Source organism: Molothrus aeneus, chromosome Z (assembly GCF_037042795.1).
Source record: "Molothrus aeneus isolate 106 chromosome Z, BPBGC_Maene_1.0, whole genome shotgun sequence".
NCBI classification, from domain to species: Eukaryota; Metazoa; Chordata; class Aves; order Passeriformes; family Icteridae; genus Molothrus; species Molothrus aeneus.
Window position 1 is genome coordinate 51,009,128 of NC_089680.1, and position 27,930 is coordinate 51,037,057.

At 38.0% G+C, this 27,930-nt stretch overlaps 1 protein-coding gene across 1 annotated transcript in view; it reads left to right on the top strand.

Annotated features, from left to right (window-relative positions):
* The first annotated feature begins 2,257 nt into the window (after nt 1-2,257).
* The window catches only part of ADAMTS19 (ADAM metallopeptidase with thrombospondin type 1 motif 19), a 130,645-nt gene continuing 104,972 nt past the window's right edge, over nt 2,258-27,930 (top strand). Inside the window, exons 1-3 of the mRNA XM_066569073.1 lie at nt 2,258-2,342; nt 3,327-3,931; nt 26,800-26,965. Of these exons, the coding sequence (XP_066425170.1) occupies nt 2,258-2,342; nt 3,327-3,931; nt 26,800-26,965 (856 nt within the window). The remainder of the gene's footprint in view (nt 2,343-3,326; nt 3,932-26,799; nt 26,966-27,930) is intronic.

Consider the following 27,930-nt stretch of genomic DNA (forward strand, 5'->3'; position numbering starts at 1 on the left):
CACAGTGACTACAGTTAGCATGTGGTGGGCTACAATATCGTCTACCAGCATTAACCTATGACCAGACTCTCTGTTAAAACTAATGAACACCAGTAGGGGCTCTATTTTATAGTGCACTTTCCCCAAATGTAAAAATAGAGAACTTCCCCCTATATTTTTACTTAAACTATTGAAACAATAAAAACAAAACATAAAATGAACTAAAGAAATTTGCTGCAGCTCCAATTTTAGCTTGCCCTGTATTCATATGTGGAGAATTATTGGAAATGTACTTTTTTCTTTGGCTGGTGATTAAGTCAAACACATGAAAGTCTTTCTCAACTGGAATTTTTTAAAACGTCTTTATCATTTGCAGTTTGTGTTGAAAAGGCCAAATTCTCCTTACTGTCAAAACCAGTGTTTTGTGTCTTTTTAGTAAGATTATACATGTGAACAAGAGAAGCAGAATCTTGTCCAAAGGGACCAACAACTTCAGCAGATTGGAAACAGTCACATCAATTCACAGTTTTAAAATAAGCACATTCACATGCCATATCTTTTTTACCTTATTCCCCCTTGTTATCTATTAATGTATTTTGTGATGTAACTGTATGCAGAGCAAAGGTCCTCTCTGTGCATTTTTGTATCTTGCCTGTACATTCTGATTTGTTATAACAAAAATAAAACAAGAATTTGTTTCTAATATTTTCAAAGGAGCTTATAAACCGCATTTTTCAGGACTTTCTGATCAGTTGTAAGGATAGCTGTGGCTATGGAAAGGCTGCAGGATTTGGCCTATTAACTAATTCCACTGTAAATTAGTACATATGTTTTATTTATTTGGAAAACAAAGCTTCCATTGAAATGCATTTTAAGGTCACCTAATTATCAGGCAAATACCAGTTTGCAGCCCTGAAAAGCTCCCCTCTTCCTAATCAATTCATCTTGTTTTCACTGAGTTCCTCTGATTTTGCTCAGCGTATGATAACCTTTTTACCCTATAAAATGAAACAACTAATAAAAAATACTATTTGGTGCCAGCTGGGAATACCTATCCATGCAGCATACGTTTCAAGCAGCTATCGAGCAGAGCATAGACCAAAAGCCAGCTGCATTTGGCTTCTGTGGAGTCTAAACGTGTTTTTTATTTGGAGCTGTAACACGTGATTTTTGTTTATTTGTATGTTTTGCTTTTCATTTTACACAACTAACTTCTAGAAAGAATTCTTGCAACTTCTTAGCTTCCCCTTAACGGCACAGATGGCTTTCCTCACTGCACTGGATTGCTCTGCCTTCCCTAAGGCACAACAATCACCTTTGACACCAACAACAGTAGGTAAAGCAGCAGAAGTTACGACAAAATCCGACTTTTAGAGGGACGTGTTTACCTGTTGCTTTTGCAGTTCATGCTGATGCTAGATGTGCAGCTAAAGCTTTTTGTTCAGCTCCTCATTTACTCGTTCCTCTGCTGACAAGGGCCGGGGTGGAAAGTGATGGGTTTCCATGGAGAGCTGCGTGGTGGGGGCAAAAGGAATTTAGAATCAAATTACACAAAACTAGGCAAAAGCAGTCAGTGTCTGCTGCTCCCTGAATTTAGGCAAAGGCTCCCCTGAGCGCCTTGCCGGCGACGGGGATGAGGGGAACCCTTCCCGCAGCCGGGGCGCACCGGTGCGCGCCCCTCACAGACGGGAGGGGCGGGAGGGTGCGAAGCGCCGTCTCCGGCCCCGCGGCCGGGGCTCGGCTGCCCGCGGACCCGCCCGGGCGCCTGCCCGCGGCCCGGCGGCGGGGCTATAGCGGGGCGAGGGAAGGGGGGCCGCGGCGGGTGCCCGCCCGGGCGGGGCGGGGCGGGGCCGGACGGGACGGGGCCCGGCGCGTCCCGCCCCGTGGGGGCGAGCGGCGGGCGGGGGCAGCGCGGTCGCTGCCGCCGGGGCGCAGCTGCCCGCCCGCCGCCGGGCGCTGTGTGCGCGCACGGGCCGCGCTCCTGCCTGCCCGCACCCACGCACACGCAGACGCGCACACATACGGACAGGCACACACAGACACACAGACAGACAGAGACACGCACGCACACACACACACACGCCCGGCCGCCGTGCGCTGCGCATCCCGCGCCGCCGGTGCTGCCTGCCCGTCCCGCCGGGACGCGCTACTCGCGCTCTCCCGAGTTTCTCCGCGGGCGCCCAGGTGGCTGCGCCCCACGGCACTCCCCGCTCGGCGCGGCACGACTCGGCACGGCCCTGCGTGTCTTGCCAGCCGGCGTCCCGCGGGAGCGGAGCCGATGGCGCTGGGAGGAAGGATGCGCCTGAGCCGCGTCTGCTGCGTGTTCTACCAGCTGTGCGTGCTGTCAAGCGGGCTCGGCGCAGGTAAGTGCGCGCCTTTCGCGGGACGGGCCGAGCCCGGGGCGGCCTCCGCGCCCCGCGGCTGCCGGTGGCGGTACCTGGCCATTGTTAACCGCGCCCGCCCCCCGTAAGCGATGGGTGATCAGATAATGTGCGCCTTGGCTGTGAGAGTGCACTGCGCAGCGCTGCTCTGTACGAGACCTGATTTCCACAAGCAGCCCTGTCATCTCTCCTGGCTGTGCTGTTTCTAGAGTGTGCGATGAATGTGTAAATAAAACTGTTTCCTGTCCCAGGCTAGTGGAGGTTGTGTGTACTCAGATCTTTGTAAACATAATGCTGGCATGCTGGACTTTGGTTGTATTGTGATGTAGAGTGTTCGGGATATGCAAGTATCAGTAGTAAGTGATTCTAATTCAGTTTCGTTATAAGAATGATCATCATACAGCATGTGCATGCAACTACTACTTGTATGTGCAGCCATGGTGCGTGTGTGTGTGTATATTTGGCCAAACTTTGGGAGGCATAATGGGTCTTGCACAGCATGCTGAGAAGAAGGTTGAAATTTTCAAATTTGTTCAGGTTTTCCCCAGCAATTTTGTTTTTTTCTTTTTCTTAGCTATATGAAACAGTTGTTGCTTTGTCTAAATGATGAAACATTTATGCACCTTTCCTTGCATGGAGGTGGTGATCAAAAGGAAAGACATCCCCAGCTACTGGTACAAACACAACTTCTGCCCAGCTTGGGGCCCAGCTTTCTGTATGTTCTGCAGAACCTTGGTGTGTTCCAGACACATCAACAGAACAGACCCATCCAGCAGCTGGCCCCCCTGCTGTGCATAAGGACAAGATGAAAGGAGCAAATGAACCCCACTGTATTTTGTCTGGCATGCTTGTTGGTCTAGGAACCAGAAGGACCATCTTGTGGTGGGCAAAGGAGAAGGTTTTTAGCAGGCACTGTATTCTGTTCAGTGCTCCACTCATTTAAAGCATCTGCCGCATTTCTCACAGGTCTCCATGCTTCTGAAGAGACTGAGGAGTGGGAGATCGTCTTCCCTGCACTGTGGAGCCCGGGCCAGCAGGAGCCAACGGGTGGCAGTGGTGGTGGTGGGGGTTGCAACGTTGACCCCAGTAGTGGGAACCAAAGCAGCACTTTCAGTGGCCCAGTCACACCTAGCCCAGCAGCTGGCAGCTCCCGAGAGGTGCGTTCAGTCTCCTCCTCGGTGGATGGGCAGGCGCAGGCTGTAGGGGAGGCAGCAGAGGAAGAGGACACTGAGGACGAGTATGAGTCTCAGGAGTTTTACCACTGGTCCCCCCTGCCCCAGGGGTCTGGTGCTGCATCTCAGCTGCCAACACCACCATCCCCCCCACCACCACCTTCAACAGAAGATGGAGATGAAGTGCTGCTGAGGATCCCGGCTTTTGCTCGGGAACTATACCTGCTGCTCAAGAGGGACAGCCGCTTCCTGGCTCCTGCCTTTGCTGTGGAAGAGCGGCTTGGGGGTGAGGGCAAAAGTCCACCCACACAGTCGCAACCTGAGAGAGCTTGTTACTACAGTGGTGCTGTCCTCCGCTACCCGGGCTCCTTTGCCTCCTTCAGTACCTGTGGTGGACTGGTAAGATGACCTTGCATGCACCTGGCCTAGCACTTAGGCCTCCATCCAAGTCCCTGCTTCATCTATTGCTTTTCATTCCCATTCCCTTCCTAAGGTCTTCTTCTTTCTTAGTAGCATCTTGGGTCCTACCTCTGTACCTAACTTCATTTTTTAACAATTTCCCTATTCATACACTTCTCATAACATTTCTGAAATCCTGATTCTGCCTTTAGCCTGTAAAATGGTGATATTATTTATCCTGTTTCCAGATATGTATCTTTCTGGTTGTGGACTTCCATTTCTTACACCATCCTTCCTAAAACTTTTCTCATCTCCACCTGTAATTTTATCTTGCCTTCAATGAGTTCTGTAATTAGATACCTTCATGCTCTGTCTCCTTTATTTTCTCTGTCTCATCATCTCTCCTGTAGTCCATCTGTAATCCATTTGTTCTTCATTCTCATCCTGTATTCTAAAGTTATTTCCCTCATTTGAATTATCTTCCTTCTGCAGCTCAGTTTTCAAACTGCTCTGTCTTTTCTATTTCTAGCAATATTTTACCAATGTCTCCTTTCTCCTTTTCGTTATTCCTTTGCTTTCACCTCTTTGGCCTTTTTTCTCTACCTCACAGCTTCTCACATGTGGTACCTGTAGTTACTTGAATTTGGGACTTCTATCCTTTTAACTCCTCCACAGAAGAATGCAATGAGTATGTTTTCAGCAGAAATCTTAATACAGTCAGACCTTTTCAATTGTTATTATTTCTGTGGCATACTTCGCTTATTTAAAACAAGCTCCCCCCTGCTATTATTTCTGTTGCATCAATCATGATTTTTGCTAGATAGAGAGCAGAATTTGGTGCACTGACAACAGCAGTGATGATCCAAAGAGCAGTCATCCTAAGGTACTTGCAGGTGGGTGGAAAGTGTAGAAAGAAAAAAAAAGTTTACCTGTGATGGTATAGAATGCTGGCAGGACCTTAAAAAACCCCAATTATTGCTACTATTATTTTGGGGCTACTATCATTTGGGGCCTTATGTAGTGTAATAAACGCACAGTCTTGCAGCACTTAACAGAATTTAGAATAGGAAGAGTAGTGGTGCTGGGGAGGGTTAATATCCTCCATAATTCTGGGGTTTGGGTGTAGATCACCATAACCTCATGATAGATTTTTCCTTGTATTTCTTTCTGAATTTGAACATCTGACTTGCTCCATTGCTGATTCATGAAGATATGCCTTTTTATTTGTATGGCCATGAAGAGAAACCAGGTAAAATGTGGAAATTTTGACTGCTTATTCATTTGCCTATTTGAACTTATTCAAAAATCAACACAAACTGAAAGTGGTGGATTGACACCAAATAAAATATTTGTCTGCACTCCTGCAAAGTGAAACCACCAAGTTTCACACAACTCTAAGTGGTTGGCATCTAATTGATACTTCATCAGATTTTCCAAAGGAAGATAGTAGAATTAATTGTGGAGAAAAATATTGAAAGTCAATTGATGGTGGTTTGAAAACAATTGGGTAAAAGAGTTTTGTGTTCATGAAAAGCATTTGACTTCTGTGCTCTTTCTTATTTTGAGAGTTTTACTTCCTTCTACATTGTGTTTGGGTAAAATTAGATGAGAAAATCTTTGTAAATAAATTGGCAGAAATAATTATCACCTTTTTATTGTGTCTACTCAAAAGCCATGTACATCATTGCATGTCTGTAACACCTCTGATTTATTATATAGATTGATTCACTTTTTGGATGGATCCCTGTTTTTAGAGAGCCCTATTAGTAATTTTTGATTCTGTTAGACTTTACTAGGAGTACCAGCTTACTCCAAAGTCTTTGGCCATGTAAGTGTGCATGTGCCCAGATCATGTTCTCCATCTAGAAAACTGCAGCTGAAACATAAAGTATTCTGTGTATCTCAAATAAAATTGTCAACTGTTGCTGATGTTGACTGGTGTTGTCATGATCCTCAACTGCACTGTCCTGTTTGTGGTGAAATAGTTAAGCAGCTGTTCTTCCTGAGAGTGTTGCTGTGTCAGGCATAGTTAAAAAAAATTGCACAGTGCTATTATGTCAAAGTTGTCATAACAAATCCTAAGCTATTTGTCATTCTTTATTCAGTCATTGCTTGGGCTCTATTACATATGTAAGTTGCTGAGTTTCCAAGAGTATTGAAAAAACATCCTAACATGCATTGGATATTCTACCATGTTCCATCTGGGCCTGAACCTGCAAATAGAGCCAAGCTGTATTTCAAACTACATTTTCTTTTTTTAACATGTAAAATAACATTGAAACTTGTCCCCAAAAATATTTGATTTTAGTTACTGGAATTAGAATTTATTTTTTCATTTTAAATATAAAGACATTTCAGAGAAAATACAAATGTCTTAGATGCACTCTCATTTCAAAGCCTTGCAGACCTTGGGTTAGGTTTAGTAAGCTGCATACACTTTGGAAGGTCAAATGTGGGCTGATATGCAGCTTAGATTACACCATTCTGCTCTTCAGAAATAGCCTTTCAGTGAGTCTTTTTACTGCCCAAAAAGATTAGCTGTAGTCTGACAGACAACAGTGATTATGCTGTGCAGGAGAAAGGGTGAAGGAGTGTAGTGCTTTGGCCATCATATGCAGGGAAAGGTCATACCTGGCAGTACAGATGTGTGGCTGTTGCTGTAGGATTAGTTTTGTCAAAAGATACTGCATCTTCCATAAATTAAAGAGAGGCCTTAGGTCAAATTGTTGTACCATCCACATAGGATACTGGTACCAGTCCAGAAGGCACAGCGACCTCATGCGCCAGTGATATTCAGGAAATACGGGGAAAAAAAGGTTTGTGTAGTAATCCACTTACGTACACAGTAAGAAGAATATTGCTGCAGATGTTAAAGATCTTACCCTCTGAAGCTGAAATTTAGATGCTTTTTGAGTCTTTCACTGGTTGCATTTGTGTAAAGCATCTCACATAAAAGCTCATCTCAACATTAAAGCTTCCCTATATTATTTCACAGCTCTTGAGAGCTTCAATAGTGGTTGTTTTCTTTTTTTTAAGCTGCTTATCAAGAACCAGTAATTTTGTAATGAATCTAAAGATTGGAGATATGCATGGGCTATCTAGAAACTTCATCATGGTGACCTGAGCAGTCTCAGAGCTCACATGATCAGTGGTGACAATCCTCTCCAACTCCTTGGTAAAACACTTCTAGATGCTTACATCTCTTTGAAGTTCAGTGAGATTTACTCTGAGTACATTTTGGGATCCTGCACTGGTGCTGTGGGAAGATGAATAAGGAGAGGTTTCCAAGGATTCTTCCATCTGCATGCTGACTGCCTACTTCTTGTTCATGGCTAGCCAAATACCAGGATGTAAACAGTCCTGCTTATGCCACTGAGACTGTTCTTCTGAAAGTGATGAATTGAAGAGCTGGACCATTAATTATTTAAATGGTTGTTTCTACTGTTTGCTTGTGTTCTGACATAATATTTGAAAAAAGAAGAATATTGTGTCAAAGGTTATTGGACAGTTTTATTTATGGCTGGTGATACATATATATATATATATATATATATGTATGTATATATATATATATATATGGTAATTTTGTATAGCATGCTGTAGGAGAAATTTACTGTGGACTTAGAATTAAGAAATCAGACTGCTGGATCTTTATCTACTGATAGAATGAAAGTTGAAGTAGTCTCACTGCTTTTACCACAGAGTGTTGTAAATGTGGCATATATGTGCTTTATCCCCTATTCATTTCATTTCAAAAAGAGAGGTATGACTACAGTTTTTTCTCAGTAATTAATTCCTTCAGTAGTACTCTATGGCTGTATACTGACAGGCAGGGATTTCCCCAACATTTCTTCTTCTTTTCACTGAAGCATTCTGCAATAAATAGAGAACAGCTATTTCTGTTTAGGCTGAGAAAGGATCTGAATGGCTTTTTATTTCTAAAGTAATGGAGCATGTTTAGACTTTCAGGAAGTGCAAACGGGAGCAAATGTAGACACAGAGAATGGACAGAACAATGCAGCTTCTTGCTGCTATGCTGTTCATCTCAGCTTCTTGCAAGTTGTCTAAGAACATCTCTGGAGCTCTACCTAAGAAGACAACATTGACATTTGGGTTAATTTACTGGAGAGAAGTTTTGAAGTTCATCTGATTTTCACTGGATCATCAGAAAGTGAATCAAGCAACAGCATATTTAATAGTTCTGATGAATCTGTGTAAAATACAATTTGCAATTAAAAGTAATGTGCATTTTCACAGTGACTTGAGTTGGAACAAGTCTTAGCATATCTCCAGTCCAGGGAAGAGCTCTCTACAGAAGTGTGTGGTGCTTTTATTAGGCCTCACTGCCTCACTGCCAGTGACAAAAGCAGGTTTTAAAATGATCAATAGTTTATAGACAAGTACTTCACTTAAATAGCCCTATCCAAAGCAATGCTGCCAGCATCATCAAAAGAATGGATGACAATTGTTCTGTGCCATGCAGAAATGTGCCAAGTAGCATTGGAGGGCAGCGTTTCAATGAATATTTCTAATTGTAATGTCCTACTTTTACAATAAAACAAGTAAATAAGGATGTGAAAAATGTATGTGCCTTTTACTGGCCAATGGAAGGGTTGTATAGCACTTCAGTAAGATTCGATAAAAACCCGAAGCAGCTCTACAGGAAATGCATGTCTTTTTTTACTTCTGATACAAAGTTTGTGAAGATTAGTTTTGAAGATTAGTGTTATTAACTACTAGTAATTGAATGGCAAATGATGCATTAAAAATATTTAGACTTCTTAGGATATTGTAATTTCACATGTCCCTTTCATTCAGGACACTAGAGCTTCTAGAAAACTGGAATTATTATTTTGTACCTCTCCATTGAAGACAGTCTGACTTTGAAGCTTGTCTCAGAACAAGCAGAATGAAATTGGAATGAATGATAGTAGTAAAATCTATTAAGAAGTTTATGTTTTCCTACAGTTCTGCACACAATTACTTTTAGGGATAGGATTCAGCCTAAGAAAAAGCTGGATCTGTGTTTTGACATCTTTTTTCCTAGACAGGGATCTAACCCTGGTGCTTCAACATTTTTATATGGGAAAAATCCCCGTGATTATATTGTTACACTTCCTTGTGATTCCTGTAACGAGAGTAGTGCCAGACATGGCAAGTATACTTGAATTTTCAAAAAGTTTTGGAAAGCTATACTGAACTTCTTCCTTTTGGTTGCACAGCTTTCAGTGGCAGCGCAATATTTAATCTACTGGAAAGTTCCTTTCCTGGCATGGGATCTGATGGGTTGAGGACGAAAAGGCTGCTTGCATGTGGTGTAATGAGTGGAGTAATGAGTCTGTTTGCTGTGTGGTGGACATGCAAGCTAAATTCTTGCTTTTGTGAGTATCTCTGCCTTTGTCTGCCTCTGGGAGCAGGTGGTCAGAACAACTCATACATTTGGGCTTCATACATTGCCCTGGGAACCTGTGCTATTACAGGATGTGAGCTCTCCCTGTAATGCTCTGAGACTTAAATAGACTTCTTGCTTCGATCAGGCTGGAATGCAACTACCCCATTACACATCCTGAATCATACAGTACCCACATGCAAGCTGAAACGGGTTAAATACCCAGCCTTTTGTCAACCAAATGTAGTGCCCCTTCTTCCCCACCTCAGTGACCCTTGCAGTTACACATCCATATTGAGTAACTTCCACACCAGATGCTTTCCAAAAGAAATTTGAGACAATTACAGCTTCTTTTATGCTGGTGGTAAGCATTAGAAAACAGAGATCACCAACAATTTTTCATAAAAGGGTAAAGAAAAGAGAATGTTAGCAGTCTTTTTGGTCCATATGATACATACATGCTAGAGTTTGACATTGCAGAAGGAGGATTATAAAATTCAATAGGATTATCCTTACAGGCTGCCAGGATGAAATCAAGTACAAACTCTCTCCTATTCACCCAGCTTCCTGGGATCCTTAAACGAAGAGAGAACAAATAGAAGCAGTCTGCCTACTGTTTCATTATGAGTTTGTTAGAGAAAGGAAACTTTACTGAGAGGGACAGAAGTAAATATGTGAATGAGGGTACTCTATGAGTATCCCATACTGAGAATTCACAACTTCAACAAGATTTGCTTTGTTGACTTTAAAATATGCCTTATTTGTGTTTTAAACAGGCTTAAATGGGCAATATAAAATTTGTGATCAGTATAAATTGGTGAGCAAGGTAGGACATGAGTTAATGTTAGAACTGAAAGCATCTTTGCTCTGTTATGAAAGGGTTTTAAGTCTTTTTTCCCTCAGAACAAAAAAAAGCCAAAACAAACATCCCGGGAAGATAAATCGTTGGACAAGAAATTAGTGCTTTCTACCTCCGCATAAGGTTGGAGAATCAATGAGATGTGGTAGTGCTCCTGGATGAATGAAGTCTTTCAGTGTCTGTGTTGAAACTCATCTGGCTTGTTCCTCCTGGATTTGCATGACAGTGGAAGGTATGAAAAAGGAGGGCAGCCAGCCCTGTAGGAGTCTGGTTTCCAACAGAACAAAACAAGTTGTTTACTTGAGGTTACTACGGCATGGTTAGGCAGAGACACTTTTGCCTCCAGCTAAAGTTTAGCTGCTGTGTTTGTAATCTCTCTATTTAAATCTCTTTATTAAAATATCACCTGGAAAATCTAATGAAGCAGAACTCAGCACACAATAGAGAAGCCCAAGAAAAGTAAAATGGAGTAAGTGATTGTGGCCAGCTGAAATAACTAGCATATATGCACAAGAAAACACTTTTAACACTATTAACAAACTTGCTGAACAGGAAGTTAATTACAAACAGAACTATTAGATCTAGGTTGTGGGGGGGGAGGGTTGTTTTGTTTTCTTTCTTTCTTTCTTTCTTTCTTTCTTTCTTTCTTTCTTTCTTTCTTTCTTTCTTTCTTTCTTTCTTTCTTTCTTTCTTTCTTTCTTTCTTTCTTTCTTTCTTTTTCTACTGGAGATGGTATCCCTTTAAAATTTTATTACTGTCATTAAGTGCCATAAACCAACAAAGATCTGTGTAAAGATAAAGGAATAAGCCCTCTTTGTTTCTGTTGCTATTCTTCTTTATCTTTCTGGATGAAACATCTTTTGGTTAGATTTTTGTTTTTGTATCTGAGACCTCATCCTAATTCATAAGAAAGATAAGTCTTCTAAACATACGAACAGTATTGTTAATGTACAGCTGAAAGATTTAGAAAATCAGGTTTGACTTAGGCCAAGACTACCTTTGAACTGTAACAATCTCTGTTTCCTTTAATATTAAACACTGTCACATGGTATGTGAGATTTTGGGCCACCATGCCTCAGACCATGTGGTAATGACTCCTTTCTTCTAAGAGCTATCCCACAATGATGCAGGTACTTTATCCTTAGACAGGTTTGATTTGTGATTCCAATCCTGCTTATAACAGTCTGCTTTCTTCCTAAAGGGCCTGGTTTCAGTACAAGTTCTTCCTTTCCAATATATTTCTGAGTGATAATTAGAAATTAGAAATACGCTATCTCCAGAGTGGCTTCATTTAAGGAAAAAAAAAGAGATTGCTGTGCATCACCTGGGATCTCTACCTATTGTCATGAACATATAAAATTATCAAGGTTACTTTTCAAGATAGAGAAGTGAGATGGTAAATCAGAAAATCTGGGTAATTCCATTAATTAAATTAGTAAATTAGTGGCATTTTGGCCTCCTAATTTTATGTTAACTGCTTTAAAAAGAAAATGCAGAGCACTGAGTGTCTTCCAGCTACAAATGGTAACGTTAGTGAAACCAACATTTTTTTAGGAACATGTATCCCTGGCTTATATATCTAATGTATCTGCCAATTGTTTCTTCGCTAGCAAATGAACCAGGATTTTTAAAAGAACCAAATGTTCTCCATGTTGCAACCCTTGTAATATTATGTTAAAGGGACTGTTCTTTGTCTTTCTTTTCAAAATGTTTTCTTGCAAGAGTGGAGATTATTTTGGTTGTTAATGTTGGATGTGGCAGGGGAAAAAAAGCAGCATCCATGATCTTCATGCTAAATAAGATAAATATAGGGGGAGCTGGGAAATAGGGAAAAAAAAACCCAAGAGAAAGCATTAGGTGTTCAAGCTGTGGGATTGATGGAAGGTGAGAATATTCAGGAGGAGTCTGTGAAAACCAATGGTCATGTAGAAGTAGTATTCAAATGGTGAACATACCTCTTTGCTATGTGATGAGGAGAAGTACCTCAGTAGAAGGGAGTGTGACAAAGTGATTTGGACTTGTGGCAGAATGAGGTGTTTGCAGACATTTTTCTGTGGTATGTGTGTCTTTCCTTGGTTTACTCAGATCTCTCAGGTGACTTCAGGGATATAGTAGGAGGGCTGGTTGGTTTCCCCTTGCAGAGAAGTTGTGGAAATAGCATGAAATACACCAAGCATGAGCATCTGTCTTATATTGCAGATCCAGACAGTAGTTGGTCAAATTTTTATAAACCAATAGCGCAAAACATCTATATTAGTTCTAAGATCAAATGTGCATCTGCAGTGCGTTAGCAGCTCAGTTAACCTTTTGTTGTTAACATGTCATTGCCTGGACAATCTGGTCTTTTTTTTTTCATTGCTTCTAATATGCCATCATAAATGAGCAATAAGTATTATTTGGAAGTGAAAGAATGAATAGTGATAATTTTAGAACAGTTGATTTACAATAAGAAATCAGTCTCCTAACATTAGTTGCTAATAATACATACATCTGCATGTAAGTGAATAGAAGTAAAATTTTTTGGAAGCCTGTGCTCTTGAATGTTTTTCTTGGGTCTACCAGTACTTCAGTCAGAATTATTTTCTGAATGAGTTTTGCATCCAAAAATGTAGAAATGTGCCCAAAACTGACTTGTGAAGTGATTTAGTTTCTGTGTGATTATCTTCCAACAATTGCATATGCTTGTTTTATGATCTCAGCTGTGCTACCTTAAGTTCTCATTAGATGTCAGAAGTTTAACTGGGTCAAGTCAGGGCAAGCTTATTTAGATAGTAGCAAGTTAAGGAAAATAAAGCTATTTCTGCACATGATGTTAATTCATCTGGGGACAACTTTTTATGCTTCAGTGCAAAGTAGATGTCCTGCTCTGTCCCTCTGGGCTTCAGGGTATGCTGGGTGGAAGAAGTGCCCAAGTGATAGCTACAGCCATTACAGTTATGCCATCTTTTATATAAAATATTAAACTATGCTTCAGATGTGCTAACAATTTGGAATGATCTTTTTCTTTTCTTTTTTTTTTGGCTTGTTTTTTGTTGTTTTGTTTTTGTTTGTGTTTTTTTTTTTTTAGTTTGTTGGTTTTTTTTTGTTTTTGTCTGATTAGCCTGGCATTTGGATTATAACCCTGAAAACTCAGATGTAACTCTGATTCAAGGCATGTATGAAGTACTTTAGTTTTCTTCTGGAACTGGGACACAGGACATAAAAGGGACATCATGAGGGACTCATATTGGCTTAATATTTAATTGTGGTCTTACTTAATTTTCTTTTGAAAAATCCTCCTAAACATGAAGCTGTCTGTGTGTGTTTCTGTGAAGCTATGTGTGAAACTCTTCTAATTTGCACAACTTTTGAAACCTGAGAATTGACAATATTGTTAGTTAGGAGACAGGAAGTTCCTTAGGTGATTTTGTGTCTAAATAAGAGATTGCCAGTCTCTTTTGTCTCTTTGTGACCTCAGTGGAACCTCACCTCAAATATTTATTTAGAAATACATGAGGGTAGTGAGTGAGTTTAAAGTGGAAGAGGATTTATAGAGTAAAATGGATGCAATTTGGCATATAAAAGCTTTGTTTTCCAGTTTCTGGCTGATAGTCCTAGCATGTTTCACTTTTTCTGTCCAATTACCTGTTTCCTCTACTCTGTAGTAACCTATCTAAGGAAGAATAATAATAACAACACATTTCTTGGATGTCTCTTTAGGGTTTTTTTTGTTTTTTTTTTTTTTAATTTAATTTTTAAAAAATTAAAAATTTTTAAATTTTTAATACTAAATCCTTTACATGGGAAATAATGGAAGGAAATAATTCCTTTCCTTTGTATTTCGTGTTGGGTAATAAATCCTTTGCTTATTTCATATAAGCAACTTTATTTGGAAGTGACCAGTCAGACTGATGGTACTTTGTTCAAGAGATGCTAATGTCAAAACTCCATTTGTGTTCTTACGCACATAAAAGCAAGCTCTTTAACTTAAAAGAAAAACATTAATCCAAATTTATATTTCTTCTTTTAGTTTAAATAATAATTCTTGAAGAATAATTAGATACTGTTCCTTCTTTCCTAAGGGTAGCAGGGCTTTAGTTTCTTAGCACAAGAAAAGAAATTGATTTTTTTTCCTCAAAAAGGGAAAGTAGGGTCTAGGTTTAAAAGTTAAAAGCAAAAAACTGCATAGATTAGAAAAAAAAAGTAATTTCAGTTAGGAGTCATAGAAGAATATAACTTCTATATATTTTCAACTTTTTAAAACAATGTTGTGGGAGTCTTGTTTATTTCTCTTAAAGCTGTCTGGTTTGGATTAATATAATTCTAGATAGAGACATAAAAACCCTAAGCATAACTTTATAGAAGAACTAACTTTATTTGTTTAATTGTAGTTCTATAACTATAAGTATATTTTATTTTCTTTTCTTGAATTACTGATTTCCACAGTTAGTAATTTTGGCAAATTGCAGATTTGAATGAAACTAAGTTTCATGGAATGTTGCTTTGAATTAAATAATGTTTAATAATAGGAATAATAGGACCAGTTCAGCCTCTCTGTCAGAAAAAAAAAACAAGATAATGGAGTCAAGGATGGATATTTCAGTAAGGATTAGCAGAGATTAAATTTCTTTATGGACAATCATGGGTGGGTTTTGGAACTGTGCCACATCCTTCTGTGGCCACTATGAAAGTGCATGGGTTTGAGCAATGCTAGCTCATTGGTATGGACTATTTAAGTGTTTTACATGGATGAATCAATTTAAACTTGGATCTCTTGTGTTGGTCATCTTGGTACTAGTCTAGGTGTTTTATCTAATGCAGATTAGAGTTGTTGGTATTTCCTGTTAAACCTCCTGAATGGCACTAGGTGTAGAATGCTTAGTGCTTATCCTTTGTGTATTATTATACTTTTCCTCTATAAAATACCATTTCAGATTCTGATGGGATAAAATCCAGGCTTGCTCTAAAGAAATAGATTTAATCTGTTTCATTAGCTAAAGGTACAGCCCTTTGATTCATACTCCAAAAGAGTGGTTTTTAGTCTTACCACAAGAATTGCTGAAGTTACTCATATTACACCAAAATGTTCTAAAGGAACATCTTTGTGAGCTCTGAGTCTTTAATTGCAAGGATTTTTTCCTTAGGTGATATGTTTCCATAGGTGTTGCTTTTTTCATAACTAGTCATGTTTAGCTGTGCAAACAGTCTTTCTTGGACTGTAGTATTGCTAACTACTCAAATGTTGTTGTGAAATAAGTGATCTTAAATATCACTAAACCAGCTCATTGTAAAGAGTTTTTAGTTTAAGTTTTATGGAATAAATTTTTTTAAATCCTGACTCACTTTATAGAAGCTCTTGTATTTATTCTGGAAAGGAGTTATGGCTGGGTTTCTGAGTTTTATTTTTTTAACAGTAAGTGAGTGGTTATGTTCCATTTTATATAGCATATATTTGGTGAACAAAACCAAATGATTGTTAACATCATGCCTTAGTTAGGACAACATGATAGACACAATTTACAGTTTAGGTGGCTATTTTAAAAATGGATTTTATGCTAGTTCTCCTTTGAATTCTGCAAGTAAAGAGCTGTGTCAGGCTTGTTCAAATATAATAGTACTTTGATTTTCATTTTTGATTGTAGTTTATTTTGTTGGTCTATATTAGTCATCTGTGGTTGGTTGAACATAATGCCCCAGCATACTTCCTGAAGCAAAATAAAGTAAGGCTTTTCTGAATATTTCAGGCAACGAATCGGAAGCATTTTTATTCATTTGTCAGTTGGTGCATGCACCAGCAATGGAGCTGAAGTCATGCAACCACATAAAACATATATTTAATACAGGATTGTATAGGGAGCAAAATGAGTATCTTTGTCCATAGTATGCAAGCACTTAATATTTTCTTTTCCTTTAGGTTTAGCTGCCTTGGTACTTGGTTAATGCTTCCTTTTGTGATGGTGGTTAGTTTTTTTTATTTATGTGGAAACTGTGCTTGAACCACAGTCAGCTCTGATCATTGTGTTTTTAATGAACCAAACTGAAGACATGGCCCTTTTATTACTTCCAGCTTCTTGGAACACATGCCTACATGAAAATGAGAACTGAGAAAAATGAAAAACTAATTCTATAGCCCTCATAAGGACAGATCAAAATTTGAAACCTGAAAACCAAGATGCTGGGAGACCACTAAAAGAACTTTCTTTAAAAAAAAATGTTTTTATCCGTAGATCATCTTTTAGAGCTGTGAGTATAGAATTTTTCCATGTTCTTTTAATAGAATTTTAATTATTTTTGAGTCAGTAATAATGATTTTTTTTAGTGCAAGTGAAGTGGAATAAGGTGGCCAATTTTTTACTTTTTCACAGATATTGCCTTCTAGTTGCCTTCTCTTTAGTAGCTCTAGCTCCATGCGTTAAATATTATTTTTAAATGAATTAATTTTGTAGCATAAACTATAGGCAATGGATTTTGCTACGTAGCATAAATTCAGTATCTTAATTTTTTAAAAAAACTTTATATTCATTATCAAAACAGTACCATTGATCTAAATCAGTATGAAATCAGATCTAAATCTTAGTGTTTAGACAGCTAGGATGGAATACTGTTATCTTGTTTATTAAGCATATATTGCCCAGAGCTAATTGAGAGTTATCATTGTGGCCAGAACAACAGCCTCATTTGTCTTGCCTTTTAACATTCTATATTGAGAAAGTCTCTTCTGATTTGATTGTAGGTCTACAAAAGAGCTGGAGAGGGACTTTTTGCAAGGTCTTGGGGTGATAGGATATGCCTTAAAAACTGAATAAATGTTTAGATTAGAAATTACGACTAAATTCTTTCCTCTGAAGGTGCAGAAACAGATTGCCCAGAGAAGCTGTGGATGCCCCATACCTGGCAATGTTCAAGGCCAGTCGGGGTGGGCTTTGGGCAACCTGATCTAGTGCAAGGTGTCACTGCCCATGACACGGGGGTTGGAATGAGAGGATCTTTAAGGTCCTTCCCAACCCAAATCATTCTATGATTTTAGTAATTTATCTTATGTTACTGAGCTAACAGTCAGCCTTTAAGGCTTTCTAGCCCTTCCTTGTAGTTTCTTCTGTAATAGAAAACAAAACTACATGAGAGAAAGGAATAATTCCAAGATCTAGTTAGTTTTAGATCTAGTTAGTTCAACCTCCTAAGATAAAGGGTATAAGCTACTGAATGAAGGGAGAAATGATCAGAAAGAGACCATTAACATATAACATGGTGAGTTGGCATATTACATGTTGTTGTCTTTTGTGACAAAGTCATGGTTGCCATAAAATCTGCATTGTTTTAAGCATCTAAGGATGAAAGTATTATATTTATTTTCTTAAGGATTACAGTGTGCCTTGTGTGCAAGTATGGATATTCTGGACATGAAATAGCTGCACCGTTGATGAAGTCTGACTTGCCCATAGCTGTCTCTTTTAATAGTAGTAGTCAATCCTTTTATAGTTGCCTGTAGCAAATGAATGAAATAGTTTTTCAATTTAAGTTAGTTTAAAAATCAAGGGTATTTTCAGTGTCTCATTAATCCTATGTGTCTCGAAAACAGTTTTTAAATTGACTGTCACATATACTCAATTTCATTTCAACAATACCTTGTAGCACTTGGACCAAAAATGCTAATTTGGTTTTAAAATTGTTGTGTGTGCTGTTCTTTCTAATTAAGTTACCTGTGCTGGGAGTAGTAGGCTTTCCATATGTCATAAACTTCCAGAATGCTGCATAAAAAAAAAAAAAAAAAGAAAGAAGAACATGCCTGTGTTAAGTCTGCACTTCCTAGTTTCTAGTTGCTAAGTATAAATCTTCAGGTATTAATAATTTTGAATTTATTATTTTAAAGGTATAATTGTGGAATACTTTTCTTGAGTGAACATGAAACTGTTTAGGTGAAGGAAAACGGAAGTTCATGTACTGCAAACTCAAATTTCCAGACCATGTCTATATTCTGTAGTCTCTCTCCCCTTTCCTTTTTCCTTCTCTTTGAAAGGCTGTAGAACCTAAACACCTGATAGATGGGTAGATGTAAAGCTATTCTATAGCTGTGTATCAAGAATCTTGATATCTGCAATTAAGTAAAAAATATATATTTATTTACACAGTAATTTTAGCTGTGCAACATGGTAACAGGAAAAATGCATTTAGAGTGCTTCTGTCTTGTGCTTGCTGTCAAATATTTTTCAACTATTTTTGCATGTTACCATGTAACTGCAGTTATTTGTTTTGTAGATGTTGCAATTGAAATGGTAGGCTTTAAATGGTAATTTATGTAAAATTTTTATAATATAGCCACTAGTTCTGAATGTCTCAGATTTTCAGTATTCAGCATATACATATATAATACCCAAACTGAATGCTAGTTAAGAATACATCAGTATCTTGGCAAAATTTAGATTACAAGTCAATGACAGAACAAGATGAGAATTCAAAACTTATAGCAAAGACAGAATGAAACTGAATAATAGAATTGGACTAGAATTTAGAGATCAGGACAGCTGATAAACAACTGAGTAAAACAACATCACAGACAAGTATGATTCTATGTTGTATACCTATTGCCCTCAAGGACTACCAGGACCATTTTAGAATATCTTCTCACCATCAATCCTTGTAATGTGAAGTCTGTACAAGTCCCAGATGTGGATCTGTCTCAGGGACTGGAGCTAGGCTTGGCATTCATCCTAGATGAATTTCATGATGTTCCTTCTGATAACTCTCCATAAATACTTTTTTTTTTGGTGGCACTAAAATGAGGTTATGTGAATTATTGATACCTCTATGAGACCCGCATTTCTGTCATTCTGTGGTTTTAATGAAGATACTGGGATTTTTGCTGGCTTTTGCTGTTTTCTGTGCTTTTAACTGGCTCATTGATGACATTCTTTGTCTGGTCATACCTGTTCAAGCCCCAAAATTTTAAATTTTCTGGAGGTTACTATTACATATCATGTATGTGCCTATCATGCATAACAGTATTATATTCCCGTGACACCTTGTGATAAAGTTACCTGCAGCTACATGCAGTTGGTTTGGTTGCCATCCGTTTTTTTAGAAAAATAGGCTATACAACAGTAATGGTACATTTAGCTATAGGAGTTTGTGTTTCATATTTGTTACTTTTCTGTTCTAAGCATTTGAAAATAGAAGTTAGAACTGCCTTGTGGAAGTAGTTTTCAATGAAATGTTATCAAAGATACTTCAGTTACCTCAAACTGGAAAAGATTAGTCTTGTATCTAAGGAGAGAAAGAACAGCACACTCAAATACAGTTCATGGGACACTCTGTGTAGGGTTAGTAATTGTTTATAAGGTTCCTACAGTTGTTCCAAAACGAGTCATCGTAAGAATTATAGGGTTTCTCTCAATATCAATGTCTATTTATCTTCATTTAGTTTTGTGAAATTTGACTTATGGTGCCTTAGTGATTTTGAAAATTTTTATGTATGCTTAAACTATTCTGTGCCTTCTCATTGCAGGATTCTAAAGGGCTTGAAATGAATTCTGTGTTTTAAAACATTGAGGCCATTCCAGTGTTTTTATACAACTAATTTGACTGAAACAAACTACAGCTCAACTCCACTTCAGGATAACTGCTGCCAAAATAATAGTGTACAGTGGAGTTAATTTACAATGTGCTATTGAAGCAATAAATCTGTGAAAACAGCAACGTATGTTTAGTTTCAGTAAACTTCTTAAAATTTGTCTTTTTTTTTCTTTTAAAGAAAACCTGTGAAAGCATACATGATGTTGTAATGAACTTGTGGGCACATTGCTTAGGGGAAACAATTTTCACAACCATATCATGTTACTCGTGTTATGCCTTAGGAAAAGTAAGTAGCTCCAAAGACAAACAGATAAAACTAGGCAGAGCTAGAAAGCTGAGATACAAAAAAGTATTTTTATAGAAACTGAATGTCAGGTGTAACCATAACCATAAATAGTAAATTGGAAATCAGAAAGTGTAGGAACTGTGTTACCTGTAGTCATCTTATTATATTTTTGTCTGTTGTTTTGTGCTTTCCCACTTCTTGAAGACTTCATTCTTCATGTGAAGTTGTCTGGCTTTCAGTGGAAGATGTAACTTTGGTGTTGCTTCCTATGATTACTTTGAAGTCCAACTCTCACAAATTTAACTGGCAGAGTGAGAGAAAGAGTTCCAGTAAACTTTGCTTAGTTTTCAGCGTGACTTTTGTTCATATTAATGTGGAGAGAAGGCAATGTTTTAGATGATGAAGTATTTTCAAAAGAAGTAAACCCCTCTGCAGCTGGAAGGGTCAGTCCCTTTGAGATGTAGTCATGAAAAACCTAGTTTGGATGCTTTATATGATCCAGAGGTAAGGTCAGTAACAATCCCTGGGGGCTTGGCTCTCCTTTAGTGGCACTTTCAGAGCTGGGAGGCACAGAAGAATTAAACAGACCAAAGGCTGTAGCCAGATCAAAGGTAAGTTGCTTCTATTTGTGACTTACCAGTTTTATACATTTATAGATTTACTTTGTAGCCTAGTGAATTAGCTGACAGTGACAGGAGGAAAAAAAGGTGTGTGTATTTGCTGATCACAGATTTGTTATGAGCCATCAAGCATATGAACTTGGTGGAGGACGTTAAGTGAAGATATAGAAACTTTATTCTCCTTTCACAAATTTGCAGTGTAGTGGTAGCTGAAATTGGTTGCAGTTGAGTTGCAGTTTTGTTTGCTAAAGTTCAGAGAGACAAATTAATTTGTGGTTACAAGGATAATTACATAATCAGAATATTCCAAGTTGGAAAGGACCCACAAGGATCAAGTTCAACTCTTAAGTGGGTGGCCCATACAGGGATTGAATCCACAAACCTTGATGCTATTAGCACCTGACTCTAACCAGCTGAGCTAATCTCAGAGTTATAGTAAGCCTCTTTCATCAAGCAGTAGTCAAAGGCTAATCTATGTGTTCTCACACAGTAGGAACTGCAATACTCTATGATTCCCTTTTATAAAAACTGCGGAGTGAGTATCAAGGGACCTTGGAAAGCCAGCCTGGAGAGCTGGCCCAGAAGGAAAGCAGTGTTGACCCTGGATCAGATGGATGTAAAATAATGGCCATGAATCAATAAAGTTGTAACATTGGAAAGATTTCCAAATGTTAAAAGATAAAAATGTGAAACATTTCAAATAAGGATAGTGAAATAATAGGGCAGCAGTTCTATTGAAACTGTTTCATTTAACAGTAGCAGCAAGGAAATGTGAAAAGAAGTGTAGTCTGACAAAGGATTTGTGTTATAAGAATATCTAGATAAGATAATCTCAATTTTACAAAATCTCAAATGCATAGGAGACTGGAATTGATGTATGCATCTAAGACATTAAAATACAGAGATAATTTGCATTGTGTCTTATTCATTATTTTCCCAGTACTACAGGACCAAAGCAGTGAAAATTAAGGTTGTATAATGAAAATAATGAAATAATGCATGATGCATATGATGCAAAGCGAAAATTTGGTTTGACTTAGTGTGTTGAATTGAGCTGAGTTTGTTTCAATAGTCAAGTGAAATCTATAAGCAAAGCTGCAACTCATTAATGATATATAAATATATTTTAATATGTTTGATTTTCTGGCTAGAATAAGAAGATTAAATGGCTTTTTATGACTTTGAGGGAAAGCTGAAATTGTGCTAGGTAAGTTGCTAGAGGAATTAGCCAATTGTTCTCTCAGCTAGTGTTTCCTTCAAGACAGTGTCCTTTATTCTGAATAATGTACATGAGCTGTGTTATTACTGGGTATTACAATCAGTATTGGAGAGCTCCAGATGACTGATAGCAAGTGGCCTTTTCTGCTAGGTTTTTATTCTTTTCATAGGTCTTTCAGTCTTTTCATGTGTTGGGGTGTGCCTGTGCCTTCCTTTGTCACAGGTGTTTCTTAAGTTTAGGTGTATTTGATCTTTTAAGCTACAGATTAGTCAACCAGAAAGTGGGCAAGAACTTTCTGGACAAGGGAAGAGAAAGGGGGATGGAGCACATAATTTCAGCATTTTATGATTGGTTTGCCAGTTCTACTAAATTCTTCTAATGGTCAAAAGGCAAGTATGCAGTAGTTCAGACTGCACTGACTTTTCTGAAAATAGTGGTACAAGCTGAACCAGGGAACTTTGTGACAGTGTAAGTTCAAGAAGTCTACAGTCTCCAGGAGGCTGACAGTTGTAACAAGAAGAACAGAGAGAAGGTGGCATGTAGAAGTAGCGGTCACTTGAACCTGATGACCACCTTGTTTATTGCACAGATAGCTCTGGCATTTGGAGGGACTCCTGTCTAATTCATGAGTTTCACTGCTGATAGCAGTGACCGAATATCTGACTTTAAAACACCGCCATGAATTTAGGAAGTACATTTGTGCTTTTACTAAAAAAGACACTTAAAAAATTAGAGCAAAAAATTAGAGCATTTAGAATTGATAAATTTTATGGGTTTTTTTTTGCAGTTACATTTTCTGTGTATCATAGAATCAATTGAGTTGGAAAAGACATTTGAGATCATCAAGTCCAGTATATGGCTTAGTGTCGTGAATACCTGTTTAATTGTTAGTAGCATAGGGAGTGCTGCGGAGTAGCAACATAAATGTTTTCCTGCATCTTTGTGCAACATCAAGTTGTTTTGAAAAAAGTAGCAATTGTCTTAAACGTGAGAGCAGCATCCTCTCATATAGAGAATGATTTTCTTAAGAATTCAGAGCAGTGTGTGTCTTAAACCAGACTGTATAGAAATATAGAGGATTTGGAAGGATTTAAAAGCCATGCAAAAATGGTTTCCACAGACCTCAATTCTGGGGGCTAGTACCTGAACACATGCTTTGAACCCAGTGATCTCTGCATAACAGTCTAAATGTTTTTTCCTCTCTTGGGGCTATAAGGTGTATCATTGTGCATATTTGTGTACTTCAGTAAGGCACAGCCCTAGGAGTAAAAAATATCCCAGAAAGGATTGGATTGATCACTATGTCAGCACCTGAAAGCCAATCAACAGTGATAATACTGACTCTTCCCTCTGTGATGTCTCTTAACTCTGTGCAGCAGATTGGAGTGAGCAGACAGGTAGAGAAAACCTCCAGGAAAAGGGCGGTGCATATGATGTGCACAGCTGTGAAACACAGTGAATTGAAGAGAGGAGGCACTTATGAACTGACGGCACTTAGGTTTCCTCAGCCTTCAGCAATGAAGGTTCTTATAGATGGAAAGTCATTAGTAAGAGCTGGGGACTTTTTGTTGTATTTCAGCTCAGGTCAGGTTCTGATAGAATTGTTAGAATCAAGTCACTAAATTAAATCTGGATTGTTAAAATCATGGAGAAAAACCTTCAGAGTGGGATACTGAAATGCAAATAAAAGATTTTGCCTGTTTACTCAGAAATTAATGCTCAGTTTTGGGACATTTGACAAATAGCACAAAGCCTGTTATGAAATTATGTTTCAAAACAAGTAAATAATGAGCTTATAATGACAATTTGGTTTTTTGTATGCTGCAGTGAAGGGAACCTTTCATTTTTATACTTCAAGTGTGACATTAATATTGTGGTTCTGATGGACGCAACATGTGTACTAAGTAACATAAACATTTTCTGCATCTGATAGGAGTGCATTTTTCCCATTGATATTTGCCTTGGGAAGTTTGTTGGGAGCAGGAAGAAGTAGAGTCTCATACAGCCCATCCTTACTCGCTGTGTGCATTTGCTTCACAAGACAGTGGAGAGTTGGCTGCAGCAGGGAGAAATTGTAACATGCTGACTACACCCACTGCTCCCCACCTGTCCTGTGCCACTCAAGGTGCTGGGGAAAGGTGTTGTTTTCATTTGTCTTGGTTTCCCACTATCCAAATTTGGCAAAAAGTTAGTTTTCTGCAAGTGAAGTTTTATTTGCCCATCAGCTGAAGTTTGGCCTAAACTTAAGGACTCTCTTTACTTCATAAATATATAAAATACAGAGCAAGTACCAAGTTTATCAATAGTTACAAAATTTGAAGATTTTTTTTTGCCAAATTAGATTGCGCTGGGCTTGAAATCTACTGAGATATATGTGCTACAGGGGGAAAGAATGGCGTGCTATGTTACCTTTACATGAGATATGTCCAGCATCCTGGGGGGCTTTTCAATTGCAGCTGTGAACAGTAGTATTTTTTCAAACGAAACTGGTGGAAGATGTGTCAGTTTGTCCAAGCTCACAGTTCTATCCCAGATGGTTATTAGTGTTTTGCTTTTCCATCTTTTTAATCCTTGTTCTGCTGTGCATTCTCGTAACATGGAAGTTTTGCCATTTGAACTGTCAAAAGGCTGTAATTTGCCCTGGCATTCAATATCTGAAAGTGTGTTGAAACTGAAATGCTTTAATGCATGCTTTGACTTCTCTGCTTTCTGTGTTTACTTCATAAAAAGATCTTCTTAACTCCATTTGTAATGATTATGAAAATATAAGAGCATGGTTGACAAAGCTACAGTTTCACCTACCACTTTCCACCTGTGAAATTATCCAAAAGTTAGAGAAATAATGTTTTGTTTTGTTTTTTTTTCCCCCAAAAGCAGTGAAAATGGCATCAAAGATTATTTTGTTATCCATATTTGTCTGAGAATCATCCATTTACGTATCTATAACTTTACATCACTGTTCAGTTCTTTAACTTCTGACTCAGGAAACAGGCAATATATTTTGGATTTCTCTACCAATGAATTAAACTTCACTTTCTGCTCCTTCTGCAAGGAGCTGGAAGAGAACGTTATATGTCAGTCCTGGCACAGCTTTTCAGAATGTCTGATGAATGGTGGCAACCTGAAGAGCATCATCTTAAAGCCCTGGTTTCATTTTGCAACAGAGAATGGAAATGGAAGAAATGTGACAAATGTTCTATGATTGACTCTGTTCAGGAGGGACTAAGGACTAACCCAACAATCCTAATTTGTTGGTGTACTGGGGATACTTGCAGCACCACTAGTGGGCTGCTATTCTTGTTCTATATTTAGTTTATCAACATCTTTCATATACAAAATAATTCTTTAAAAAAGTAAAATAATCTATGCCTGAGTGAAATTCAGTATTTGACATAAAAATCAAATGAAAAGTGATTTATGCCTTTTACTAGTACTTGAGAACTATGCTTTTAAATAAGTTTATTTCACGTAATTTGAAGTTTATATAGGACAAGTTATTTGTTATGTAAAAGTAGCCTTTTTAAAGATCCACTTTTCAAAAAGTTCTGTCTTGCAGGTGTACAGAAAGTACTTAGCAATATGTAGCTAGCTAATTTTCTAGTATGTGACATTTGAAGCTCCTGCTGAACTGAACCTAAAATGTAAGTGAAAAAAGGAAAAGGAACAGCCAAATCCCCAGATACATGTGTGTTTGTGTGCAGTGTTAGTGATGACCTTTTGACATCTGTTCAGCATTCCTTAGCTATTGTAACTGAATGAGAATTAAGTGTGTGTATTCACATTTATTTCATGTGATTGTGCTGGAAGATTGTTGGATTTTTTCTTTTTGAGGTGTTGTGTTTGAATGAAATTGTATTTGGTACCACTCAAAAATTTTGATTTTGTTTTTTTCCTTGGGTCAGAATCTTTTTGGGTGGTTTATTCATCTGTCAGACAGGATATCCAATGTGATAATGGCACTTATATGATTCCAGAAGAAACAAAATTGTTTTTTATTTCTCCCCTGTATAAAAATATACAGAAGAACTGTCTGCTTCCCTTAGCCAGATATATCACATAGTTTTGTTTCTGTAGCAAAACAGAATAATATATTTTTTAAGTTTAGAGAGTGAGGAAATTAACTGTCACTCTTGCTAATGTGGGGGGAGAAACCCCACAAACCTTGCTGTCTCCAGATTTACTCTTGATAGGAAACTTTTGTGTATTGGAAGCTGAACAGTTTGTGCTGAGTTTTATTTGTGTGGTATTTATATAAGTATATTTTATAATATTTTTTTCAGCATTAGCTATGCCCTTGTAATATTAGATGTGCATCTGGTGTGTTAACTTTTCCTGTGTGTTGGTGTGTATAAATACGTTGAGACAGGGGAAGAGTTAACCAACTAAATGGCTTTATTCAAATATTTTTCTGGTGTTACTGCTGGAAACCAAAAAGGGATTTCTGTCTTTTAAAAATAGTTTTGGGTTCTTTTAGTTTGAAAAAGAGTAAAAAGAGTGCCACAATATTTCTTTTCCATCCTCACGTTTGTTCAGCATGTATTCATATGCCTTACATTGTGCCTGTTATTTCATTAAATATAGCTATCTAAAAATGTGACAATAATAAATAATAAAACCAGTGTATAGACTTTTTTTGTACATACCGTACATATATAAATGACCTCCTGGGTCTCCCAAAGTAAACTTTTAACATTCTGTATCTTTTACTGTGCATATGCTACTGGCATGTAGCCACCCACCCACCCAGATTTAGCTGAAATAAATGAAATTTATTCTAGTTCATTTAAGTAGAAAACTTGTAAAATACAAAGGTACTCACTTTGCTCATAAGGTTACTAAAACAAAGTGTTTCCTTAAATGGAATGTTTTGGGTTTTTTTCTCCTCTAGGACTGTGCACAACTTAATAAATTCTTACCTTATGTGTTGCTTTTGTTTTCCTTTACAGATGGGGTTTATACAGATTAATGAGGACTTCATATTTATTGAGCCACTCAATCGCACATTGGCTGTGACAGGACATGCACACAGGGTGTACAGACGAAAAAGGTCCGTAGAGGAGAAAATTTCTGAAAAGCCACCTTCTCAGAATCATTACTGTGGTGTTGTTACAGGTAATATAAAAATCGCACTGCAAAGCTGTAATGTAGCAAATATATTTTCAAGAAAAGTAGGTAGTAGTTACATCAGAACCTTGACAGAAGCAGAACTGGGTATTCTTGTAGCAGTACCCTACAGTGGACTCCGAGGTGGCATGTCACTTGTTGGGAGAAGGAGTTGTCCATTAGGAATAGACTCTGCTTCTTAATATGCATTTGTATTAGAAAGTAGAAATCTTTAGGGCATGTGTTAATTTCAACTTAATATTTAAAAGCTATTTCTTGTCTCACTCTGTCATCAGAGCTGATTAATCACTCACCATGTGCAATGCTTGTACTTAATTTTCTGTTTTCTGTGATTTTTATACGTGTTCTTGTTCTGTGAATGACACTTGGATGTGTATGAAACAATCCTAATGCATCTTCCTCAATGGCAGGTAGAACAAGTTGTTGAAGTAGAAGGGTTTCAGCAGAAGTTTGGCACATAGTGATGACTTCATAGTTTTCACTGGGGAAGGGAAGAATGGCTTTTGTGAAAGACAGTGTTTTGTTTTTTCTGCTTCATCATCAGCTGTCATTCTTCAAAGGATAGAGGACATCTCAGTCCTTTGACCTCAGCATGAGCTGAGGGTTTCTAGTGTTGTTGTGAGAAGTTATTTTTCTCCTAGGAAATAAACCAGAATGAGTGCACATTTTTAGGCTTATTTTTCATGTGTAAGTGAAATCTTGGCAAAATGCAAAGAAAACGGCAGAAGTGCACTGAAATGGTTAGGAGGCTGGATTATATGATATTTGGGATGAAGCAGAAGGAACTAAGTTATTTCAAGCAGGTAAGGAAAGGTAAAGAAAGGATATAGCTGCAGTTGTCTGGTGCCTAAGGGTCTGCAGAGAAAAGATGAAGCCAGACATTCCTTAGAGGTATGCTGTGACAGATAACAGTGTTAACTTGTGTTGAAGGAAATTTCAATTTCCATAAGGAA